This window comes from Cephus cinctus, unplaced genomic scaffold (assembly GCF_000341935.2).
Source record: "Cephus cinctus unplaced genomic scaffold, Ccin1 Ccin1_scaffold0029, whole genome shotgun sequence".
Lineage (NCBI taxonomy): Eukaryota > Metazoa > Arthropoda > Insecta > Hymenoptera > Cephidae > Cephus > Cephus cinctus.
In genome coordinates, this window is record NW_014332776.1 from 607,608 (window position 1) to 632,826 (window position 25,219).

The window sequence follows — 25,219 nt, forward strand, 5'->3', positions numbered from 1 at the left end:
AAAATAAACAGCAACGCGTGAGTTCTTGGCCGGCTATCTGTTACTAATTTGTTATAAAATATATTGTGTGAAATTGTACTATTGATAAAAATATGGCAAGCATTTTACTGAGTCCTAGCATGTCAGCAAAACTGAAGACCAGAGATTGCGCGAATAGGATTAAACATGGATCACCGAAATTACAAGAAGTTCTTAGACAGGTTAGATAATCGTATATCTTGAGTGTTTAATGTATAAGGTTTTATGAATATCTTGGGATTCAGAGATGCCGGGAAGAAATGCGGAAGAAACGTGGTCAGTTGTTCAATAAACGAAGAATTGGGCTTGATGATAATCCTGCCAATTTACAAGAAACTTTAACGGAAATTGTACGCAAAGAATTCAATACTCTTCACACTTCTGATTGGCAAATTGATGATCCATCTACTACAGTGGAAGATATATTAGACTCGGACGAAGCTTTAGAATTAGAGGGTGAAATAATAGCAGAAACTGGTAGGTAATACTTATTGGTATCTTAAATACACGTTAGCAGAAAATAATGAAACTATTTTTCATAAAATTGAAACAGAACAATGGATTTTGGGAGAATATGAGAGATGGTCTCGCAACGAAGAAGATATGTTGGCCCTCATTGCTGAGGAGAGCTTTAAAGATGTTATATGTCCAATTTGTCAAAGATCTTCTTTAACTGAGATCCCTGAGTTTATAGCTTGTCTAGCATGTGGTCTTAGTTTGCCTGCCAGAGTAAGCATTACTGATCTTGGGAAAATTATAATCAATAATGTCGAGGCTCACTCTGCAAGATGTGACGAACCATCTTGTTTCGCTGTTATTCCTGAAAATAATAATATATCATTGTACCTGATGTGCCAAATATGTTCTACATTTGAGCTTCTCTTGTGAACTGAAGTAACATTCTTACCAAGCTCGGTCCTAGCAAATCAACATTATTAGTAGCCGTTTTCTAATTATTTATAATCAGATTGAAATAAGAAAATATTTTTGTAATTATATGAACTTCAATCTTTCGATGCACTTTTTCTTATGTAACTAGTGATTGTCATAATTAATATTAATTTTAATAGTTCCACGACAGGTACTTTTGTATTACAACTTTGAAGATTGTGTCTCTTTGTACAATGATTCATAATGAAATTATCTACCATGACTCAAATTGTTTCTCTGAAGTATTTGGTTTTTTGATTACGAAACAGTTTGTTGAACTTAAACAATAATATTTATAATAAAATTAAGATACCCATTGTTAATTAGTAATAAGGATAACGAGTAGACGCAGCGCGTTTGGAATTCGTTTATGTTAGGTTGATTATAAAATAATTATTTGGGTAACAACTGAGTGTTTATGATTATATGATACATATTGTACAAAACAACATCCCTTCACTGATCCGCTTATGTCATATTCATCACTTATACATATACATACACAATATAATTTCCAGTAAAGGACTTTTGCCAATCGTTCAAATATTCAAGCAAATACATCAGTCATTAAGTACCGATTATATCAAATAAACAATTGAATGTTTCTAGACTAAAAGGAAGCAACGGTACAATAATATTCAGGTGTAACACAGAAGGAAGATATTGATAAATTTCTACCTGTTTGAGCACCTGCATATGACGATTCATATCTCATACAGGTATCACAAACTTAATTTAAAAGTTTGATTTTACTCTTTTTCTTGTTCTCTAGTAAACTACGCAGGAATGGCTAACAGCCTAACGATTTCGCAAAGGTCCTTTACCATACGTATAACACTAACTCAATAATTGAATTGTAAGAAATGATTTGTACATTTTCACATGAAATTTCATAATAAAAACCTCGTATTGCATAACATTATCGATTTAACATATGTATAATTGATTTATGAGCAACACTCCCTTTACTTTTTAAAAGGAGAAAAAAGATTGGTCCTTACGTGTACATACACAAACCAATTTCTCATGTAAGAATCATCAATATCGATAATGAAATTGCTGCGTAGGCACATATTTCAAGATTTCATTTTTTTTTTTTCAGATCGCGTAGGACCTTTACAATTGTTAGTAATAAACCTAAGATCAGATATAGTACAGAGATAACGTAATTCGTTGATAATATGTTGTATCGTTAATTATCTAAGATACGTTACGAGAATATAATTCGCAATCTATAAAAATCTCTCCTTTTGCATTATCGTATCCGCTAAGGGTGTATCATCTCGTATATAACAATGTAAGTAACATTTTTTTCTTTAAAATAGCTCTCCTACGTATTTCCTGTCATTCAGCCATACTGAAGTCCCGTTTTGTTTCACTATATCAATTTTCAAAAAACACCAAGCTATGGCACAATTCATTAGTTCGTCTCTGGCCTTTTATTACATATATTTATTTTCTTCGTATCCTCTTTATCAACTGACTCTAGTCATCGACCGTACTCAACATCAAATAATGAATCATTTTACCCTCGTGAAAAGTACAATTCTCTGTAATCTACGTATCGCGCGTCATTTGGATAATATCTTCCCTAATTCCAGTCCGCCTTTCTTTGTTTTTGCAATCTAACATTGGAACAATATATTACAAAACAAAGAAAAATCTATTTGGCATCGTTCCGTTATGAATCTCATCACAGTAGGGCTTTACAGTATAAACGAAAGTTTCCTTTTTTTCGGAATGTATCCCAGAATGCGAGCGAAAGTAAGGAGACCGATTATCAAATTTAAGCAAACTTTAGAAAAATATTTGTCTCTCTATGTCCTTCGTCGCACCTCCGAGATATTCCATTTATAATCTGTACATTGGTTCTGTAATCATCTTATATAAATACGTGTCTTACTGTTAACAAGGATTTATCTCAGTGATGATAGTTATTTGTCAAGAGGGTATGCGATGATTTGTCTACTATGCAATTTTCGAGTTTTCTTTTTTGTTGTTCAATGTGTGATCGATACGAGACAAATAGGCAAGTTGTCGGCCGAAAAATGGGCATTAAAATTGGACGTACGCGATAAGTATACACTTAAGCATTGAAAGCCAAAACACGTATGAGATTTTAAGAAATTTCTTAAAAATAAATTTTGTAAATTCTGATTCTCCTTGGCTTGGAACAATAAATGGTTATCACCGTACATATTTTAATATACATCCTTAAAGGTACTAAAAAAAAAAATAATAGTAATACAATTAATCTTTACAAATTCTTCGAGTGATTGCTATTTTGAAGGCTGTTCTTCTTAATGGTTACAGATCGCGCGACAAGTGATTTTACTAAATATCATCAGACGCCATTAATTTACAATATTTTTGGTATCGATGAGATGAATTTCTTTAAAAAGTAATTAAATTTTTTCAAAATAGGAGAAACTTCTCATCGCTTGCGTTTGCAGTGGATTACGGAAATAAAAACAGTGCAATTGTTTTCGAAATACTAAAAAAAATACTTATAAATAAGTTTTCCTAACTGGATGCGCGGTGTCTAGTGATATTTCACTTTTGTCTAGCCTGAGCCAATAACAATCAAAAAGCTTTTGTACTGATGAAGTCCATACCAAAATGAGAAACAATTAATTAAAAGAATCTTTCTTTTATTCGCGACACGTATGCGTACTAAAAGCGAGAATGATTCAAGGTTGCATTGAAGATGCATATACAATATATTTAACAGGCAAGCCGATATTACAAATTCGAACCAAATGTATCTCAAAATATATTTCCAAATTTTGAGATTATGAGAGTTCATATTTATATTTTTTCCGACAAGATAAAATTACTTGCACTGATGTTAAACAGAGCATAATAAAATTGCACTTTGTATACCAGTCCGCTCGTTAAGTTGTGCCGTTGCAAAAGCAAAACCCGATAAACTATTATAAAGAAAGATAAAGATAGAGAAAAGAAAAGAGAACATGAAAGGAAAGGTTTCAACAATTGTTTATACAACTATAACGTTTCCTGGCGTAAACTTATTTCTACGGTAACTGTCCTTCGCCATCGAATGTGCTCCCTTCTTCTTTTCGCACCTTCAATATTGTAGATTGTCAATCTGTCACATCCACAAAGTCACGGATGATTGATCACTGCGTGGATCGCCGTCGTTCTGTTTGATTAACAGCAGCAAGGGCCTCTTCCGGTAGACGACCCGGATCTGACAGAATGTCAGTTGCGGTGCACAGATACTTTAGAGAGTTGAGGACAACTGCAAAAAGAACCCATAATAATAATTCACCTTGAGAATCCATCAATAAACGTTATCAAGGCTGAATTAAGCAATATAAAATGTTGATCGAATGAAAATGTACCTGGCCTGAGATCAACAAGTGAACAATGTTGCTCTACCCATAGTACCGTACTCCTGTATAAATCCTCTATGCTTGCAGTAGAGACTGATGCATTAAATGACATCATCAAAGGCTCAAGAAGTATGCTGAACTAATGGATATGGTCAAGGAAATCATTAAGATTCAAAAGTATGTGTATGCTCATAAAAATAATATTCAAATATCTTGCGTAAAGGATACAATCCAGAACTTCCAATTTTCTCGAGTACGATTGCGTACGTATTCGTCGAACATCTCCTTCATCTTGCTCGTTCTGTGTCTAGAAACAGGAGCACCTGTAGCTGGTAGCATAGATTGGCAGTTGCTAGAAAGACATAGTAATTGACAACAATTATTCATAGTCAATAAGAAGTATATTAGTTTAATAGGCTGCCAGTCATAATTTTCTAAAAAATAATAATATGCTTACCTAATAGAAGTATTAAGGCACTCAATTTGATGTCTCAGACTGTCCATCTCCTCCTTTAATTGATTCCTCTCAGCTCTGAGCTGCCTGATATAATCTGCCCCCTTTTGCAGCATCGCAGCTTTACTTAGCTTTGTGTTTGGATTCTGATTAAGTTGCGGGATAAGGCTATGCAGCATATCAAAACCATTTTTAATATTATATCTGCGTTTTTGTTCCGCATGTATATGCCCAACTCTTCTTTGTTCCTTATACTGTCCTCTCTCTGGTTCGCCCTTGACATATCCTCTTGATGGAGACAAGGGACTACCTATACTCATGGGGCTGTGCAGGGGACTAAGGTTAAGTGCTTGGGGACTGTGCGCATTGGAATTCTCTTTCGGTGAGCCAGGACTACCCTGAGGCAGGTGACTTTGGTTGTTCGCGTTGAGCAAAGCAGGTTGTCCACCGGTAGCTTGTGGTATTGTCTGTTTATCAAATGGATACTTATATTTAAAAATACCTTTTTAAGTAAAATACGACATTCATATTACAGAGCAATCAAATCTAAACGTGGCTCACCTGTTGTTGCGTTTGCATAGACGATGTAGCTTGCATAGGCTGCACCGCGACCGGAGCAGTAATATGGTGGGTGATACTAGTAGATTGGCTGGACGATGACGTAGATGGCAGCATTGGCAGAATGTGCTTGACACCACTCGGTTGACTGACAGCAGGCAGTACTTTCTCAGGGCCACTGCTCACCGTGTACAGACCGGACGTGTCTGCGTGGGGGATGATGTTGTTTTCTTTATATTCTTTAGAATGACTTGGAACAATAGTTTTTCCAAATCAATTATGATAGCAAGGACAAGAAGATGGCAAGCCAGTGAATCAAGAATACGTAAAGGAGGCGGGACTACCATCATTGAAGATACTACTAGATTCTGAATAAAAATGGCACGTGATAAGTACATACTGTTCGTAAGTAGATGAGCGAGTAAAACATTGTTGTTAAGGTTCAAGGCCGGATCACTCATAGCTGATACCAAGGGTGGAGGATGCATTCTCGGTGCCGCCAGCGATGAACTACTTCGTGATCGATTTCTTGCCTTCATCTGATACTGCAAGAGGAAATTTCCACGATCTTATTTTCTTTTCGTTCTTACTATTTCCAGGTAGCGGCTAAGAGTGTGGCAAGTGATGAAGGCTCAAGGTATTCTTGTGTAATTTGTCAACAGGTTGAAGCCGCGTCTCTCCATTCACAGGTTTTGCAACAATATGATTGTTGTCAAACTCCATTAGTAATATTTGTAGAAATAAGCACTCAGGAAAGAATCCTCGAAGATATTCGACTCCAAATTCAAGTTGTACTGTCTAACGGGGACAGTGTTTAAAAACTAACTAGTTGCTGTGAATGCTATGTCGGATCTTGAGTCCTTTACGCGCTACTGCGATACTTGTAATGGGAATTCTGTAGATAAGCTGTCTGCACAGTCAAGCTGCGCCCGACCTATGGCTCTTGGCAAGCAGAGTTCACAAGCAGATAAAATAAACATCATAGGGTCCACGGAATCATTTCTAATTAAAATCGTTCCATAGACACCACAATTTGTGTATATCTTTTTCTATTATCTATCAAAACGAGTCTTGTACAGTAATACCCAGCTCTATCGGCGTATCAGTGTGACTAATCAAACATTTCCCGACTCATTAGACTTCACATTTTTAAGAAATGTATAACATCAGCTCTAAAAAACTGAAACTAGAGGCAAACCTTGGGCACTGCAAAGACTTCCTCCTTGTCGGAATTCGTTGTAGGCCGTGGAAGAAGTTTCGTAGGGTGTAGTGCAGGTGCAGTGGGATCCAGCACTGTAGGTCTACATTGAAACAAGATATGCGATTGGGTTGGTTGATGCGGCGAGACTGACACCACTGGTTGAGCCGGCAAAGTCTAATTGAACAAAATAAAAAACGCTGAATATATTTCAATCGAAACACAGACTGGATCTGTGTCTATTTGTGTGTGTTATTACCTTCAAGTTATTGGTACTGAATTTGCACTGCTGAGAGTTGTAACTCTGAGTGGGAGTAGGAAATTTGTAGCCCTGCTGAGGCTGAACAGCCTTGTACGGCTTAGACATAGGGGTATTTGTTGGCAAGGGCCTTATGGGTCTTTGTTGAGATTGTGGCGGTGAATTCGATTGTGCGTAATTCTGTGACGGCGTGGCCAGACTTTGGACATTATTTGTGATTGAAGATATTTGACTGGCGCCAACACGGTGGCTACTCAGAGCATTTATCTGTACTTGATTTGACTGGCCGGGAGTCAATTGCACGTTTTGTATCTCCATGGTGTAGGATGACGGTGATGATTGATGTTGCTGCTGTTGTGCCTGTTGGTATACCATAGTTTGGTGTTGTTGGGATTGTTGATAGGCCATCTGTTGCTGTTGTTGAGGTTGTTGTATCACACGATTTGTTCTTGTTGTGGATCTACTTTGGCGGCCTTTTCCGCGCACACTTTGTCCAGTTGCAGAAGTTCCAAAGCTTGGTTGAACCGTGGTGGTGTAGTTGTCAGCCATCCTATGTTAAGTGAAATATCTTCTTGTTTTATTTTGTTTAATATTTCATCGTGTTCCATTGAAATTAATACTCACACATTATTTCGATATACTTGCGTAGGTTCTGGTTGCGGCTGAGTGTATATTTTTGCCGTATACTGGAGATTCTGTAGAGTACTATCTTGCTGCTGTTGTTGTTGTTGGGCCGATTGCTTATTTGCGACTGTAGATACTTCATTCATCTGACCGGCTTGATTTATTTGGTTCACCTGATTCACTTGGCTCATCGGTGTCATCAGGTCCAGTTCAGGATAATTGCTATTCAATGTTTCACTGCGAAACATATCCTCCTCTTCCGGCACGGGTGGTAGCCTCGAGTTGAGAAATTCTAAAAATTGAAAAATAAAATGAGTAAAAAAGTATCTTAAAAATGTGATAAATTCCTATTTACCTTGAAGGGGCTCCAAAGTGTCCATGAAGTCATCCAAATTAGGTTGAAGAGGTCCTAAACTGGGCTGAATGAAATCAGCTAGACTCGCGCCCCTTGCTGAAATTATCAGATTTTTTAAATTGTTAAGCCAATTCGCTCAAGCATAAGAATATCGAATGAACAAACCAATTTCTCTCGAATCAGGGAAATATATGGGCTGATTCGAGCTTATAGTTGAGAACAGTGTATCGGTCATCAATTCCATATAATCTTCATCAACCATCATACTGTGAACATTTTCTCCACCAGGCATCCCACTGAGTCCACAGTAAGAATTTCCCGCACCAATTCCAAATGCTCCTGCATTTCCCATCCCACTGCCCCAATCGAGCATATCCATAGATTCCAGCTGAACAAAGAAGGATAACAGCAAACAATTATTTTTATAAGGTGGGAAATAACAGCTAGTTTCATTTGATTATTATTGCCAAATATATCATTGCACGCTCTCTTACCATATCTGTACCATCTTTGGTTGTCCATCCAAGAATCTTGTTTCGATAAAACATTCGCCATTTCTTGTATTCAGCTGTGACAGCAGCTAATTTTCGCTTCCAGTATTTACCCTCCAGGACAACCGCCTAGGCAGACAAAGATTCAGTAAAAAAATAACAGATAAATTATTTTCAACGTATCTTTAAAAAAAATATAACTTAGCATAGATCAATTTCCATTTCATTGACATCACTACTTAATTAATCTAATTTAATTTGGCTCGAGCAATCAGCAGTAATAAATAACTAATCAGCAGCAAAATAACCATGTTCGAGTACGATGGCTGTGAAACCAAGAAAATGATCCAATTAGCCCCACAAGGGTTTCTTTAATAAGAGAAAGCGAGAGTGATAGATTTCTCAGAGAAGACATATAAAAGATTTATCGTTCGAAAAAAAAAAAAAAAACGAAAGAAAAAACATTTCAAAACATCATTTACTTGATTGGTCTTTGCTTATGTAACGTCTGATTTCGAGGAATATGAAATTCATATCAATACGTTATAATTCTGATAAATACTGGTTCAATCAAATTACAGATTAAAACACAGTTATCAAAAACGTAAGTAAATAGCAACTGATATCGCTCCGAGTGGTTCTGATTTCTCAAAGAGCTAAAGGATAAAAAGATTTGAAAAAAAATTAATGAGTTTATTCGCCCCTCAACAGACTGTAACGAGCAATGTGTTTGCAGTACTATTTCCGACGTCTATAAATTCAAGTACTCAAAATCTTCAGAAGGATTTACATTTTCATTGAGTATCTTCGAAAGACCATTTCACATGTATTCTTTTATATATACAGATAGCATTAATACCGTACACGTGACGTAGATGTATAGAACGTCCAGAAAATTTGTCGCCGCTCTATAAGAAAAACGTGAAACCGAGTTTCCCGCAAGCGCGTAATTCCTATTAATAAGCAGATTAGTCCAGGAGAAAGAATGAGGCATGTTGCGAAATGGCAGCGCGTGTCACAAGGTTACGCAATACGTGCGTCGTTACTATCTCGAAAAATGTGTCGCCGAATTGACTAGCGCATGGAAAGAATTCTCTCCGTTTAATTATCTCTTAGCAAGCTGTATATCATCTGGCAGTGCATTTTAATCGACAACTGCACAATAGACATTATCCTGTATAATGTTCTTATCATTTGAATAGCATCAGCGTGAATTGGCTGATACGCGACACTGAGCTTCTCTCTTCATCGCTCCTTATATTCTTATTGTTTGTCCTTCATCGTCTTCATTTTTCCTCGTTTAAAATCCCATGCTTACCTCAGGCTTATTATGAGTGTCCACATCCAAAGGTGAGGCGAATTGGCAGACCAGGGTATTTTGCTTAAGTATAACTGAAAAATAAATATAAAGCGTATATGAGCGAGAATGAATTTTCAGTTGGATTATGGAATATTTTCGTTTTCATTATTTTAATGCACGGTCATTGACAGCTTTAGTTTTCTTTTGGATGACTGTACCAAGATCATTGTGGGCGAAAGGATGGAAAAATGTTGATCTATTTTTGGTGAGGTTTTTGCTTACGTATTTTGACGAGTCATTGGAAACAACGATTTTCGCAGGGACGCGCGAAAATAAATTCACCATTATGCCCCGTCGCGTGCACGACACCTTGTAGATGATTTCCTTGGTGTGTCAGTTTTACAACATTTTAAATATCTTTGAGACGCTTTTAGGCGTCCTTGTGTTCGAAAGACACACATTCCGACTTGGCAACTACTGTTTTTATACGGTTCAATACTTTAGCGTGTCTACCTGTACGAATACATTGAGTATATGTATATGTATATATTCTCGTTATCGATAAATTTTATTAGCCCCGCCATTTCAATTTCGCGAACATTCTACTAATCTGGTCAAGTTTATCAAGGCAATTTCGGTTCATGCGATTATCGTTGAGGTCAACTAGGTTCACAATTGTTACGGACCAATGATTTTGACTCTTTCCGGCCTTTGCGTTATACACGGTATTTAATCAATCGGGCAAACGAGAGTAAACAAATAACATATTTCCACGTTGAAGAAAAAAAATTTAATATAAATAACGATCAGAAGTTCATCGATATACGATAAAAATACATGTGCGATTGAAACGAAATATTATAAAAAATCAACACACCTCCGTAACTCTAATAAATTTTTGTTTATCACAAATTTATGATAAATATAATAATAATCGTAAAAACTTACTGCGACAAATTTGTCTCCCTCTGTCCCGAGAGAAATTCTTCTTTTTGACTAACTACCCTCCGCCCCGATCTCACCCCTGCGAATCGGAACTCCGCCATAGCAACCTGTCCCGATGCCGACTTTCCGACGGCGCATTCTCGAACGAATAAGACAAATTTTTACGTTTTCCCTCTATCCAGAATACCAATAAGTCCCGTTTTTTTTTTTGTGAAATCCCCGGAAATGAACTTTATCAAAATCGTAGGAGGATTATCGATCGCACTCGTGTGACAGTCCGATTAGCGAATGATCGTTGTCGAAATAAAGCCCGGTGACCTTGAGAGCGACAAGGATAGGAAGCGTCGAAGACCACACGGTAAAAAGAGAGAAGAAAAGAAATGAAAGGAAAAAAAAAAGGAAAACCGGTTGCCTACAAGATCAGTGCTGGAAATCGGACGGATAAAAACGAACTGAACTCAACTTACAGATCGAAGTCTATTAAAGCGCCGGTGATTTTAGCGCAAAGGTGGGGAGCAGCGCAATCACGAGTTCATCACATGCATGGAATTCTCGTTATCAATTGGCATATCGCGACTCGAGTTTATGGAAAGGGAATCTGATAGGAGAAAAGGTGGTATTTCTTAAGTGCGCACGTGTCTTTTGCACGAGGTAATACCGTTGCAGCCTGAGCTTGTTCTTATCAGACTCGACTCAGTCATTCAGCTGATTATGATGTATTCGAGTACCTTTTAATGAATTGAATGCATGAAGATGTAAATTTTCTATTAGAATTGATAATTATATTGCATAATTTATACTTGCATGAACTTTTTTTTATTCAATTCACTTACATTGCATGTGCCAGCATCGCCATATCACATTGTTCAATCTGATCTTGTCTTTCCATCTCAATCTGATTCCCTTGAAGCGATTCCATTTGGGCGATGTCAACTTCTGTCTGGAACAAATTCACGTGTTCGCATGTTATGGAATCTTTTATAAGTATAGAAAAGATTTTTTTTTGTAAAATTATACAATCTCAATAAACATATACACAGATTGACGTATAACTTATATTTATACTTAAACATTTATAATAACTAGATACAGTCGTTCCACAATTACAAAATCCTTTTAGGGGGACTCATTTACTTTAAAAGTCATAGGAAGATGGCCCCTTCAAAAGCTAGTTTATTCTTGGACTGACTATAGCAGTTCAACAAATAAATATTTCAATCGATACTTTGTGCTTTTATGCTAATCCTTGTGCTAACAATAATTTCAATTGAAACTGATGTTAGGTATGAGTTATATACAGTGGCTAAAAGTAACCGGACCTACGGGGTATGGCGATATTCGCGAGACGCAACGGATGACGAATCTGATTTCAGTTTCGGCCAAAAGTGCATAATTTTTATCGAATTTTTAATTGAGAGTTTATATTTATAAATCAAAGTTTGTTTTAGTTTCTCGATGACATCGACGAGGTTGCATGTGTAACAGCTACGGATGGATTGCGCGATTACCAATTGTTTCCCGGTTCAAGCGCCAAGAGCATTTAATGACGATACATATACTGACGCCTTAGCGTCGCGTAGCTGTTTCACGTGGAATCCGCAATTCGCAATTGTTTCGAGGTACGCCTTGGATCAGACGAAAAGTCATATACGGTGTCTAAAACGTATTGCAACAGTATTTTCATTGAAAACAGCTCGGAGAGACAGAGATTATTGCAGAATGAGAGAGAGAGAGAGAGAGAGAGAGATGTTATTAAATATATAAAAAATAATTAAATGCATTAAAATTTACGTGGGACGAAAAATTACGCATATCTTTCTTTTTGCAAACATCCATATCAAATTGCATGACCTCGCGAGTTCAGATTACAAAGTTACAAAATACGTACAGCCATTGGATGATGTTATTAAATATATAAAAAATAATATTGCAACAGTATTTTCATTGAAAACAGCTCGGAGAGACAGAGATTATTGCAGAATGAGAGAGAGAGAGAGAGAGAGAGAGATGTTATTAAATATATAAAAAATAATTAAATGCATTAAAATTTACGTGGGACGAAAAATTACGCATATCTTTCTTTTTGCAAACATCCATATCAAATTGCATGACCTCGCGAGTTCAGATTACAAAGTTACAAAATACGTACAGCCATTGGATACTCTAAAAATAGTTAAACGTTCAAAATGGATTGGGAGAGAAAAGCAGAGACATGTATCCTTTATTATCCCTAGAATGCTCGCCGCACAAGTCGTAGCCCTTCGTGATTTTCGGTGTCAAAGGTACAGAAAAGAATAAAATACAGTATATAAAGTGCAAACCCATAAAATCAACACAAGTCTTGACACAATTTTTACCCGCTTTCGTCATCACGATATCGCGCAGAAATTCTCCTGGACACTAGAACCTCAACCAAGGACGGGCCACTTTGGGAATTTTAATTTTTTCTCGTAATCCAATTGTACAAGGGGAACACCCTTTATTTTATTGGTAAAGAAGATTAGAAAATAAACTTTATACATCGACTTTACCAATTCGGATTGATCTTATAGATACGTATTTTTTTTCCTCTCCACTTTATCATACGATAAACTGCCATTTAATCAGTTTGACAATAAGCAGAGACTATTATCAAGCGGGACTGAAACTGGGCCACTCAAGCGTGACATTATGTAGTGCATGTACGTATATATAGTCAGGTCACCGCAAAACTCAATTGCAAACGGGACGAGCCTCCTATTTATTATCGCCTGTAATTCTGCGGTCTGTCCCTATTGCATACTACTCGCATGTACAGGGTGTTCTGTTATTATATAATTGAAACAGTCACGTAACAGTCGATTTCAAGCATTCGCAATACTAACACATTTTAACTTAATCAACTTCAAACTTTTGGTTGAAAATGGAAATTGTTTATAATAAATATTTTTCAGTTTCAATGCAGTCGTAATTTTTCAAAATTATTATTGACACTTTATATACGTATATAATGTACAGCAAGCTTATCCTGTATAACGCCAGCTTCGATGCCCTCTGATTGTGAGTCTTGTCTGTTTGGCACGTGGCGACGAGCCTCCCTAGAGCTATCGTTATAATTTGATTTACGGTAGAATCTATGAATAGCAAATCATATCTTCTATTAATCCTTTCGCTATCAATGACGTCTATATGCGTGAAAGAAAATTCGACCCACTTTTGTTTCGTTACAAGGATACGCGTATTGTCTAATTTCAGCTAAATTCCGCTCTCTTCCGGACATAATAAGTGACCTCAAGGACCCTTCATTACCAAGTTTTATAAAGATTCAATGACTATTTGACTTCAGTCGACCATACTGGATACGCCATCCTGAATTCTGAAAATACGATTCAGAGTCAGTGACCGCGAAAATCGTAATACTGATTTTTCAATGCAGTTCCTATCAATTTTTTAAACATATCATAGGTACGAAAAATTGTGTTCTGCGAAGCTGTTAAAATTACATGAGATTCTGTTTAATGTTGAAATTGAATTATCATTTTTTATGAATCTAATTTTTCAGACTCTTTTTAAGAATATTGATTATTATTCCGCAATTTTTTAATCCTTATATATAAGTATTGAAAATACACCAATCTTGTAAGGTTTTGTTTCGAAGAGATTTTTTATAAATTTCATAGCAAAAAATTATAGACACGATTAGTGCATAATTTACGTGAAAATATTCCCTCGAGTTAGATACAATATATTGTCTTTCAGCCCTCTAAGGGTTAAAAATGGCTGTGCCTGTTTCCTGCAGCGACATATAATCCGGTATGTTGGCCAGTCCTTCCGTATTAGCTGACTGGCAATAATAACCGGTTTCGTAAGTATTCGTGTTTTGCAAAACCAAAATGATCAGTCAATGTAAGCGTGATTTTTAAATATTCTAAAGTAGCCTTAAACAGTGAGAGACAAAAATATGCATATGGATACCTATAGGAAGGCTAGTATCCAAGATATAATGAATTAATATCGTATTTCGAATCATCTAAGTATTATATGACTTTTTGTTATACATAAACGATTTTGCATGACTCCTTCAAATTGTCTTGTGATAAAATTTCGTTATTGGTTAAAATTTCATATTCCATCATATATTCAGTTTACGAGTAAACTAGGTTAAAGTGACAGATGACACGTGTTTCGTGCTAGGGACTCCCGTGGTAAAATTGCCTCTATTGCCAGTGCTCTTTTGCTAAACGTAATAAATGGTCTGCCATTGATTTTCATTGATTTCCCATACATTACCTCTGATAAAAAAGCATTGGCAAACATGTTACTAAGGGGCCTTGCCAATAAGAAATATAAATTGTAATGTACTGTGTACTATGCAACGTTAAATTTTCAATCTTTCAGCATTGATGCAGGGTCCGACGGACTCGATAAGGTGTAAATTTCTTATGAAAAAAAAAAAAAACGGGCGCCTGCACTGGATGGTTAATCGAGAATAAATATAAAGAACGAAATGACGAAGGGAAATAACTGAGGACTTGAATCAATCAAAACACGTAGACGTTTCTCTTATGAATATTTGCTGATTCACGGCAGGACATTCCCAATTGTTAAGCCCCATATTTTTGGAACGATCGACATCGGATCACTAATACTGATAAGCGAACACAATAGATTTTCGTTGTTATCGGATGCGGAGTGAAAAATTGGATAAACTATGTAACGTCAGAGAAACCGAATCTCCAGAGGATAAAATAAATTGTAATGGCAATCAAGAGACTGAGAGACATTCTTTTCTTCGCAATCACTGAGAGACATGCACAATAAAAACAGTATTCAAACAAATTAAATTAACATTCGACTTGAAAATTAAAATGAGCAATTTTGAAAATTCTCTCTAAATAATTACTAAAATTATACCCACAATACTAACCAATTTGAATACGTGTAATCAATAAATTTTAAAAGCAATAACCTGTCCAACCGGCACTCATTCATACGTATAATCTAATACTAATAAAATATTAAATTTTATAAATATACGTTCAGTATCTGCCACATTTTACGAATCTTCGTGAAAGTTACGTTTAGCTATTTCGTAACGCAAACCTTGGTAGCAGTGGCGTGATATCCCCGGAACTCATATCGTGTATGTGAAAGAGAAGGAGGCTCGTCCGAATATGATTGTCGAAAGGAATCTTCGTGTAGCAATATTATATTAGTCGTTATTTATTGCCAATTAATAAAAAAAAAATGACGTTTTCACGTATGCGGAAGTCATGACGCGTATGGATGACGTTGCAGTGATCGACCCAAAAAATGTCTTCGATACCAATGGAAAAATTTTACAATTATGTGTAAGTACGTTATCATATTGAACTGACATATAGATAATGAATTACGAAGGTTAAATAAACAATATTTTTTTGGCTTGTTACGAAGTGCATCGATGCTTAATGGTAAAGTAACATTAACGCTATAAACGAGAGAAGAGGTCAACCACGTCTCAGGCTGAACTCACGATTAGTTATCGACTTTCCGTCGTGCAAAAGTCTGATACTATTATAACCAACGTCAACGTTCTATCTTGCGTCCCGAAGCTCGGCAGCTTTTAATTTTCTTTACTCGGTCGGCAAAACAGACGACGATTGGCGATCTCGTTTATTTGCGCAGTCTAAAAATATATTCATATTTATTGTCTATTGTCCGAGAATCGTGACCCTAAACAGGGGGGTGGGGGCGAGAGAGAGAGAGAGAAAGACAGTATGTATCGGTATAAATAAATATACGTTGACAATAATTATAATGATAATTGATAATCGTTTTGCTAGACATATACATATACATATTTAGAATGGTTTGAGTTTCGCACAGATGAACAAGAAAATTCTGTCTCGATTGCACAGAGTATGCTGATTATATCGACTGTCATTACCACGTTGTTTAGAATTTCATAATAAATTTTTTAGTCTTCAATGATTTTGTCCGCGCATAGAAACGCGTCTCTTGGAAGTCGTTACAACCAATAGCATCATAGGTATTTTACCAACGTGGGTAACGAATAATTTTACGACTAGGAGTCATATTCGTTATATCTATTTTTCCTCTTTTCTTCGCAACCCCTACTCACCAACGTTGCGAGATAACGAGAAGATAGTTATTTGTCGGGCTTCTGTAGATAGCAGGGTTTATCAGTTATCAAGCTCGTTGATGTTATCGCACTGAAATACAGCAGCGTAAAATACATTTATCGTACATACGTAAATCGTGAAAAAATATGTCACGATCGAGCGTTTGTAATACGTACAATAAAAGTAAATGACACGATTCAAATAAAAAAACTTTATGAAGATAAAAAAAAAGAATATCAAAACTCCTTAATCGCGAATAAAAATGTAAACTATCTCAGAGGAGTTATATGATTTTCATAGAGTACCAATTAGCATAAAGTAAATTATCAGTACAAGAAAATAAGGAGCAAGAACGAGAGGCCCGCGATTGGCGATGTTTTAAATGCTTAGCACAGTAAATCGTGGCATTAAGGAACAAAAAATGTCCAATTGGTCGAAGCAACAAGGACGTTCTTAATCGTGTGACGTTTACAAAGACGCGTGTATTGTGTACGCACCAATAATGTGGTAATCGACTGCCCAGTGACGCGGTAACCTTACCCGTCGGCAACGGCACAAATCGTGATACGCGCAGAAGAGGATCCTAAACCTCGATACTTGAAATAAGTGTATTAGCGAGCATTTTAAAAGAACAAACGCATCAACAGAGTTGACTGAACTCATCGGTAACGTTAACAAGGCATAATCGCAACATGGCTTTACAGACGACAATATTGTACGTACATATCACCACTCTACAATAATGGATTGATTGTGGGAGCGCCTTTACTCTGTATAAATAAAATCTATAAAGCCAGTACTCTTCCTAGTTTACGTCGTTTAAGCACGAACACATACCTATAGCTATGTACCAATACAAAAAGGAAGAAAACAATCGCGGACCGAGCTTACGTAGATCACTGAAAATGATACGGCAGAAGGTCGTGTCGCGTGCTGTTGCAAGAGCTTTCGCGGTTCATCGCCGTATCTCTGTATAACATATAATAAGAAGAGCATGAAACAGTAAATTAAGTAATATATGATAAATATAAGAAGGAAAAGAACAGGGGTAATGTCCGCCTAAATTTTTATAGCTCGACTTGACGCTCTTCGCGTCGAATGCAATTTTCTACGTCTGTACGTGCTTATCGCGAAGATCATCGCCGAGGAACGCCATGTTGTGTTTCTGTAGGACGCTGTGACGTCACGCCATGACAATTAAGGTAGAAACTGAGGACTGTCTTTATATAACCGTCCCCTTGGATTTCCGCCGTGGAGCAGACGCCACACCGCGCGAGGAAACGAAAAAAAGAAAAGAGCGTGGCCGACAGTCTTCAGGGGACTTCGACATCAATTACGTTGTGGATACACCCATCGGGCTTCCTTTGCTCGATATGCTTGTGTGTGTATATATATGCGCACATACGTATATAGTTCAGTCCCACCCACTTAGTCTTCACCATTTTTTTCTGGCTTTTGCGATCTTGTCGCTGTTACATTTTTATAAATAATATCTAACACTCGGCCAGACTGAATCGAATGAAGAATCTCACGAAGCAAGGGAAACGAAAAATCAAGTTATGGGAGGTAGTATTTTTGTGGATACCGTCCCTTCAAGGAATCGTCGGCACCGATGAAGCTGATCCAGCGGCAAAGATAGCAGCTCAAGAAGAAGTGGATCTCACGAAAGAACTTCCAATCGCTAACCGAGAATTCTAAACATCGGCCCGCAATAGTATTCGGACAGCATGGAACACCAGCTGGACGAATAACACTGATACCAAGCTCCATAAGATCAGGGACAACGTAGACGAAAAATGACCCGGTATAACCCCACGAAGAGATCAAGGCATCTTAACCAAGCTTCGAATTGGCCACTCAGACCTCACAGCCATCTGATCACTCCCCCGGCGCTAATATGCCAACACGAAACTTGCAACACCAGGCTAACGCTGGATCATATCCTGATCGAGTGCCGAGAACATCGACAGCTTCGATCAAAACACGGACTGCCCCAACCCATGAAAGGCTTAACGACGACACAAAAATTGTAGGGGAAGCGTTAAAGTACTGCCAAGAAGCAAAAATCTACGAATATAGACCCTCATAGAAGCTTCATCACGTAAAACGCTTAGTGAACGTGCAACTGAAATTATTACTTTTGTAAAATTTATTACTTATTTTATTTGTCTTCGTAGTATGGTCGCTAATGACTTCAGCTGTTGATGCGAACGATAAATAAATTGCAAATTTAAAAAAAATCAAGTGATCGAATAACCTCAGAATTATTTAAAACTCCCGGGTGTTATCAGATTACATAGGCTTTACAGTATACTAAAACGATGAGAGATAAGAGAATAAAGTACGTTAACTCTCACAATCACTCTGTGAGACTGTCTCATGCCTGGGAGTACAGTCGGGAGGGAAAGTGGTGATGCCACCGAAGGAATTCGATTGGCTGAAATGTCGGGTGTAGGTGATAAGATACAAGGGGGGTTGTTTGCGATTACGTGTATACGACTATGTTTTACTGCTTAGACTTATGAGCCTGTTATTCCCGGCGTGGACTTAGCCGGTCGGCTTTTAGAAAAAGCATCAGAGCTAAGTCATATTGCAGTATGTAGCTACGTATGTATTTACAGGCGTATTAACGAAACTGAGCAAAACACTTGGATCAATTTATTTTACAACATTATATTCTTAGAAAGTTAGTCTACCTTGTAGAAGGTGTTGGGATTAATTGTTAGATTTCATCGGGACTATCTGATTAAGTTTCTGTATGCATGATGTCATTGTGACTGACAGAATTAAGAATCTTCTTATATGATCTGGATAACTGATGGGAAGTATATATCGTCCGTCTTGTCGATTTGAAAACACGAGACTTCCTCTCGTGCGCACGAGTCTCTCGTCGCGTGAGACAACAAATAAGAACTTTAATCATCGTTATAACTTTATAAGTTAATTTCAGGCTTATAAATTTGGCATGACTAGTTTTAACTGTTAAGAGGACTTCGAGCTTCTTTTTTATATCGTTCTCTTCATTACCCACTGAGAAATAAGAATGTGGCACGTGCATCGGATGACTATCGTGAATGAAGGACCAATCTTTTTTTTTAAGGACGTAAACTTTCCTATAAGTCATAAGGAATTCTATTGCTTAGTACAGTTCATATTCAACGTTAAAAAACATTGTGATCGAACCACGTAGTCACCATTAATGGTATTTCTTGATATGATTATATCCATAAGATGACCTTACGCTCAATTTGTTAAATAAATAAAATTTACATTTTAAGGCGTCGTTTAGAATTTATTGATTTAGATCGAAAAAACAAATTTTACAATCACCCAGCAAATCTTTCATTGTAACTATAAAAAATAAGAAAAAAACTCATAATTCTATAAGATTTCGTGGATTTCTCAATCTAGTTACGTTTCATTGTCACTGCATCTTTTTTTTTTCCCCGATTAAGTTAGCCAGTGTACCACATACTGAATTTACCGAAAGCTATAGAAAGCCGCGAGACGCTGAGCGCGGTTATCAATCGGTTATCAAGATTGAATTATCTGCATTTGAAAGTACGTAAACCTGACAATGACAGTTTGAGAAACCCTGCCTATACCTGTTACAATGAACACCGTTATACGTTCTCTCAGACGTCAAGGTCTCTTGCAGAACATTAGGACCAATTTTTTTTAAATGAGTTTCTTGCGAAAGCAATCGAGCTCACTGAGAATCATATAATCTCCAATCGAATGAACATCCTAAACGAAACTCTTTAACGTGTTACTTTAATCCAACTAATTAACAAGTATAAAGACTGCAACAAAACAAGAAAGTCTTGATAGTTCAAAGACTTTGCATCTTTGTAAAAACATGACGAGAAATGACGTTGATCACGTAAATGCAAGGTGCAAAGCTCGAAAAGCTGCAACAATTCTACGTGCATTGAGCTACTTCTCATATATAGATATACACACACACACACACATATATATATATATATATATATATATATATATAAATTCGTAATAAATGGAAATACGTTAGTGTGAGTACATTAGTTAATAGACGGATAATTAGCTAGATGTGATAACGGTGGTACGAGAGTGATACACTGTTTTTCTACAGGAAATAACATATTCGTTGTGCATTTGATATGCGTTAAAATAGAAAATTGGGAATTGACGTGGGTCCCGTTGGTAGGCTGCATTTAATTGTGATGTTGTGCCTGCCGCTACGACCTCCTTCATTAATTCAATTAGCTCTTATCGGTCGTGACTGTTTGCGACACAGTAATGTATGTAAAATAGTGTTCAGTGATTAACAAGACATTGGTAGATATTCTTGTATGGTCTTATCTATCGAGTAGCAGAGTCGGTTTGATAAATTGCAAAGCTCACTTAATACCTGTTAGGATCTATGAAGCATTAGCTTGTTATATTATTTGTAGAGGTACAAAGTTCAACTGGCAGGAAAGTTTTAGGAGATTCTTGTATTACGTAAAGCGATTGCCCTTCAAGAAGAACGGATCTTGATGAACTTATATTTAGACTAGGCAGAGATCGGACAAGTAAACAGAATAGTTGTTGATAAAGAAGAAGAAGATATTTGAGAGACATTGAATATAAAGATTGAGATTATGAATTTCGTTCACGAATGGGATTTCTTGAACTCCATACACACAATGGACACGCACTTAGTATGAAAATAAAGTTTCATGATTGAATTATATCGAGTTGTCGTTTTACAGCTGCGAGACAAAGAATAAGATGTAATAGCAGCAGTTAGCAGCTCAGTCTTGTATTTCTTATGGTCGTCGATAAGCAGAGTTCATCAATTAAAAACATGACCCCAATTTTGTGAAGCACCTATTGCCAGATTTTGAGTACAGTATAAATTTCATAAAATTTCACGATAACGACTGAATGTGTTATTTGCAAATATTTATAATAAACAATATTCGTCTTACATGATAATTCGAAGAGGACGACCATCTGCGTTTTATTGAGAGACTAAGTCTTATATTTGCAATGCACGACCTCTTTACTTGTTACAAAAGCCTGCATTTCTTTACGGACTAATGTTCAATGACTGAATGACCTTCGACCTTTTCACAAGGCCTTGTACTCAGTCGGCATGTTTTCCAATTGCTGCTGACCCAATGTAAAGGCAGCTGACGGAAGCGAATCGAATATGTACTATGAAGTCAGGGTTACATTAGAAATTGTGTAAGAGTACGATTTACAAGGAGGAAAACATTTCTTACGAAATACGGCTTATACAGTCTTTAGCAAAAGTATTAATCAACTTGTCGATACTGGATAATATGGGCCATTGCTTATTTACGTATTCAAATTACAGCGAAAAATTGACAAATCGCTTATTTTCCTCACACACGTGTAATATTTGAACTTCGAAAAATTACTCGTTCAAAAAGTTTCTGAAGGAAGTGTCACTATCATACTGGATGTAACGTTAATTTCATGTTAAATAAAAATGTTTGCTCAACAGCCTGTCCATTTCATGAAATGCTCGTGACAGTCACCAAACATCCACGTTGTGAAAGGAAAGGGTAAGAGACATTTTAAGTGGCAAGTATTGTTATTCGTAATTGAAAGTATTCCAATAAGTTGTAACAAAATCTTCAAATTAATTATTATAAAAATCACATATAATTGTTGAATGTAAAAAAATGAAATTTTAATTAAAAGTGGCTTAATCTCTCACCTGTAGGCTAAGGACATGCACTGGAAGAGTTTGTTGAGCGAAGTTTCAATGCTGAGTTGTTGCGAGTTTCTGTCAACGGAAGAACTAGCGACGAATTTCTCCAAGGAGAATCCAGCCGGTGCAATAATCGCCAACCTTGCAGCCTCTTCTTCCGGTACAGGTACAGCCAACTCATCCTCGTCGTCCTGTGCCTCAGCTTCGAAGTCCGATACCATAAAGTGTCCAGAGTGTATAGTTTCCCTGGAGTTGGGATTGTCCCGTTTCCCACGATGGACGCCTTGGGGGGTGGCGGCGCCCTGAGACGTCGTCATCACCGTTGCCTTTCGATACATCAATTCGGCCTGCATCCCTGTTGCATTTTAATTGGTGAATTCACTTTATCGCGGGTTACAATAATATTCAAATAAATGACACATCATTTTTAAAGTCGTAGAGGAATTTAAAAAGCGCGCATTTTTTCCCGACCGAACTTGGAATAATTTTGGAACGCACCGAGAAATACCTAGATTCAATGTTCTAGAGGAAGCTTGTACAGATGCTTGGTGACTTTACTTTGCAATTGATTGTCATAAAATGAGACGCACTCGGTAACAGACTCAACAAGTCATTATCGCTACGTCTTGTCTGACTTCGCGAAGCGGATTCGTCTGGATGTATTATTATTTTAGCGAGTCTGATTATTTTGGGAACATATAGAATTCAGGATATTTTTGGAACACTATTATTGGATCGATGTAAATGCGTAATAAAGTTTATATTCAAATTTGGATGCTTGATACTTGCTGGTGGGATGCAACGTGGGAATTTCCGATAGTAACCTTTGAACCGCAACACGTATCCATTTAAATGAATGATTCGAGATAAGAGTGATATGCTTCAGTGTCACTCATATGTAAGAAATTGAAATACGGTTACAATTAATTAAGAGAAATCATCAGTGAAAAGTATATTCCGGATTCAAGATTTTCTTTGTAATGGCTAATAATGCATCCTGCGAGACTCGGAACTATTGAATGTGAGAATAAAAAGATTTGAAATAAAACATGCATACTCCAAGTAGACTATTGATTAATCCATTTTCTTTATCCAAAAGAATCGCACGACGGCATTCAGGACACAATACCGAGAGATATAAAAAAGACGTAATATATATTCCAATGCACTTTGCCCCTTTATTCGAGAATACTACTGTAGTACTAGCGCTAGGTCAAGATAACGTTTTTCAATTCGAATAATATATAAATGAAGATTTTTTTCTACTCTTCCTACAAGAATAACATTGTAATAGAATTTTCATAAAGCTTTGCTGCACTCAGTTTTTATTAACAAACACAAATTCTTAAATACTGCTCACATTTAAATATTGAAATATCGATGTTGAAGACTGAGTATTACGTTATATTGTTTTATACTTTTCCGCAGCTTCATTTTTTGCTTAATTTCAAGGCGCTATCAATTTTTTTTCAGAAATTTTTTGCATAACAGTTACTGACCCCGCCTTCGTGGCTATCGTCAAAGTGTTAATGCCTTGTGATCTCGAGCCTGCTGATATCACTTAAGGCCATCAGTATTTCGTCTCCGATTTCTTTACAAGATTTTTTTTATAAAGATACCTTCCTTCGCGACACTAGTTTCGACAAAGAGGATATTCACAGCTTCGAATCCCATAATTTTAAGGCATGATTTAACTGTACCCTTAAAGTGCTCATAAAACCGTTAATTGACGAAGTGCCGAAACACCGATAAAAAGTCTGGAAAACTTAATAATTTGTTTACTTCATTACGATCACCATCGATAAAAGAACAGGTGTAGATGATATATACAAAATGACAGGTTATCCGAAAAAGATGGTATCTTGAAGAATGCTTCGATCGCTATCGATCTTGTTTTTCATACAATAGTATCGAGGACGCATAGGCATCATTAATTTTCAGATGATTTAACGCGTCACCAGCAAACTGCGAAAAGACAAATACTTTCATGTACGCACAGAAGATAGTTATCCCCTCTGTTCCTTTGTTTACTCCGTTAAAACACATTCATTTACACTAAGTTCTTAGCTCTGGGACTTAAAAAAGAAATTATAGAGAACCACCTTCTCATTCACAAGAATTCTTCAGGTACTGACAAAAAAGGACTGCAACCAGTCTCGCTGCACTTATGCAACTGTCAATCTTCTTTGGGGTATGTCACAACAAAAACATTCCAACGCGCCCGCATGCGTGCAACAGAACCAGAGGAATATCTCGGGGATAGTTCATAAAAGTTTCCTACTCCTTTCTACTTTATATTAAAAACTGTAAGTAGATGCACCTGCCAATGCATCTTGATCTCATATCAATGATGAAAAATTGTTGAGGCTTAAAGAATTTGAATAAGACGCCTACAACATAGGAATCTTCAGAGCAGTGGCGCCTACTGTAGTAGCAGGAGATAAATTCCCATGTAAAATTATCGTGCGATCCGAACAAAATTGGATACCATCGAAAATAGAAATCGGAGCATTGCTGGTATTTACGGGACGTTTGCGATTTGGTAGCCATCGAGTATACGAGGGCGATGTGTTATCTTTAGGTTGTACCGGGCTAGTGCCAGATGTTCGATCGCTTTCAGATAACAACAAACCTTCTCTGGATGAGAACCGTGTACTACACTACACACTTGGAGCGCAGAGGAAATAAAGATCACACCTCGCGGCTTTTATACACTCTTTTACGGTCACTGTGTCAGCCCACGTTTTTTCACTTTTGTATGTCGCGATTCCGTTGCCGTCAGGCTGGGTCGTGGGCCACGGGGCCTGCAAAGGACCCGTACGCGTTACTACGCGGCACACGCTCGATCATTCTGCCAGCACCGCCATTTACGAATCGCGTTGTTCAATGTTACGTTTCACGAACCACAGCTGACCGATGG

At 37.0% G+C, this 25,219-nt stretch overlaps 2 protein-coding genes across 9 annotated transcripts; one reads left to right on the plus strand and one right to left on the minus strand.

Moving 5' to 3' along the window:
* Nucleotides 1-43: 43 nt before the first annotated feature.
* On the plus strand, nucleotides 44-1,738 carry LOC107267285. The gene is made up of 3 exons (XM_015738786.2): nucleotides 44-200; nucleotides 264-495; nucleotides 572-1,738. Exons 1-3 carry the CDS (start codon nucleotides 93-95, stop codon nucleotides 904-906), a joined length of 675 nt encoding a protein of 224 aa, XP_015594272.1. The 5' UTR covers nucleotides 44-92; the 3' UTR covers nucleotides 907-1,738.
* On the minus strand, nucleotides 1,345-25,204 carry LOC107267178 (MLX-interacting protein). Of its 8 annotated transcripts, none has more exons than XR_003059568.1 (16): nucleotides 24,932-25,204; nucleotides 22,306-22,654; nucleotides 11,322-11,428; nucleotides 9,562-9,635; nucleotides 8,247-8,372; nucleotides 7,918-8,140; nucleotides 7,753-7,848; nucleotides 7,398-7,689; nucleotides 6,774-7,323; nucleotides 6,515-6,691; nucleotides 5,717-5,861; nucleotides 5,320-5,522; nucleotides 4,762-5,243; nucleotides 4,533-4,656; nucleotides 4,314-4,438; nucleotides 1,345-4,210 (listed from the first exon to the last, which is right to left on the minus strand). XR_003059568.1 is itself a non-coding variant. In XM_025084562.1 (16 exons), exons 2-16 carry the CDS (start codon nucleotides 22,650-22,652, stop codon nucleotides 4,089-4,091), a joined length of 3,198 nt encoding a protein of 1,065 aa, XP_024940330.1. In that variant the 5' UTR covers nucleotides 22,653-22,654; nucleotides 24,932-25,204; the 3' UTR covers nucleotides 1,345-4,088. The 8 variants fall into 8 exon arrangements, 7 of the variants coding, with proteins under 7 accessions (XP_024940330.1, XP_015594018.1, XP_024940327.1 ...); XM_025084562.1 differs by having other exon boundaries at nucleotides 4,314-4,443; XM_015738532.2 differs by having other exon boundaries at nucleotides 3,836-4,210; nucleotides 4,314-4,443; nucleotides 4,762-5,225; nucleotides 24,932-25,203.
* Nucleotides 25,205-25,219: the final 15 nt, after the last annotated feature.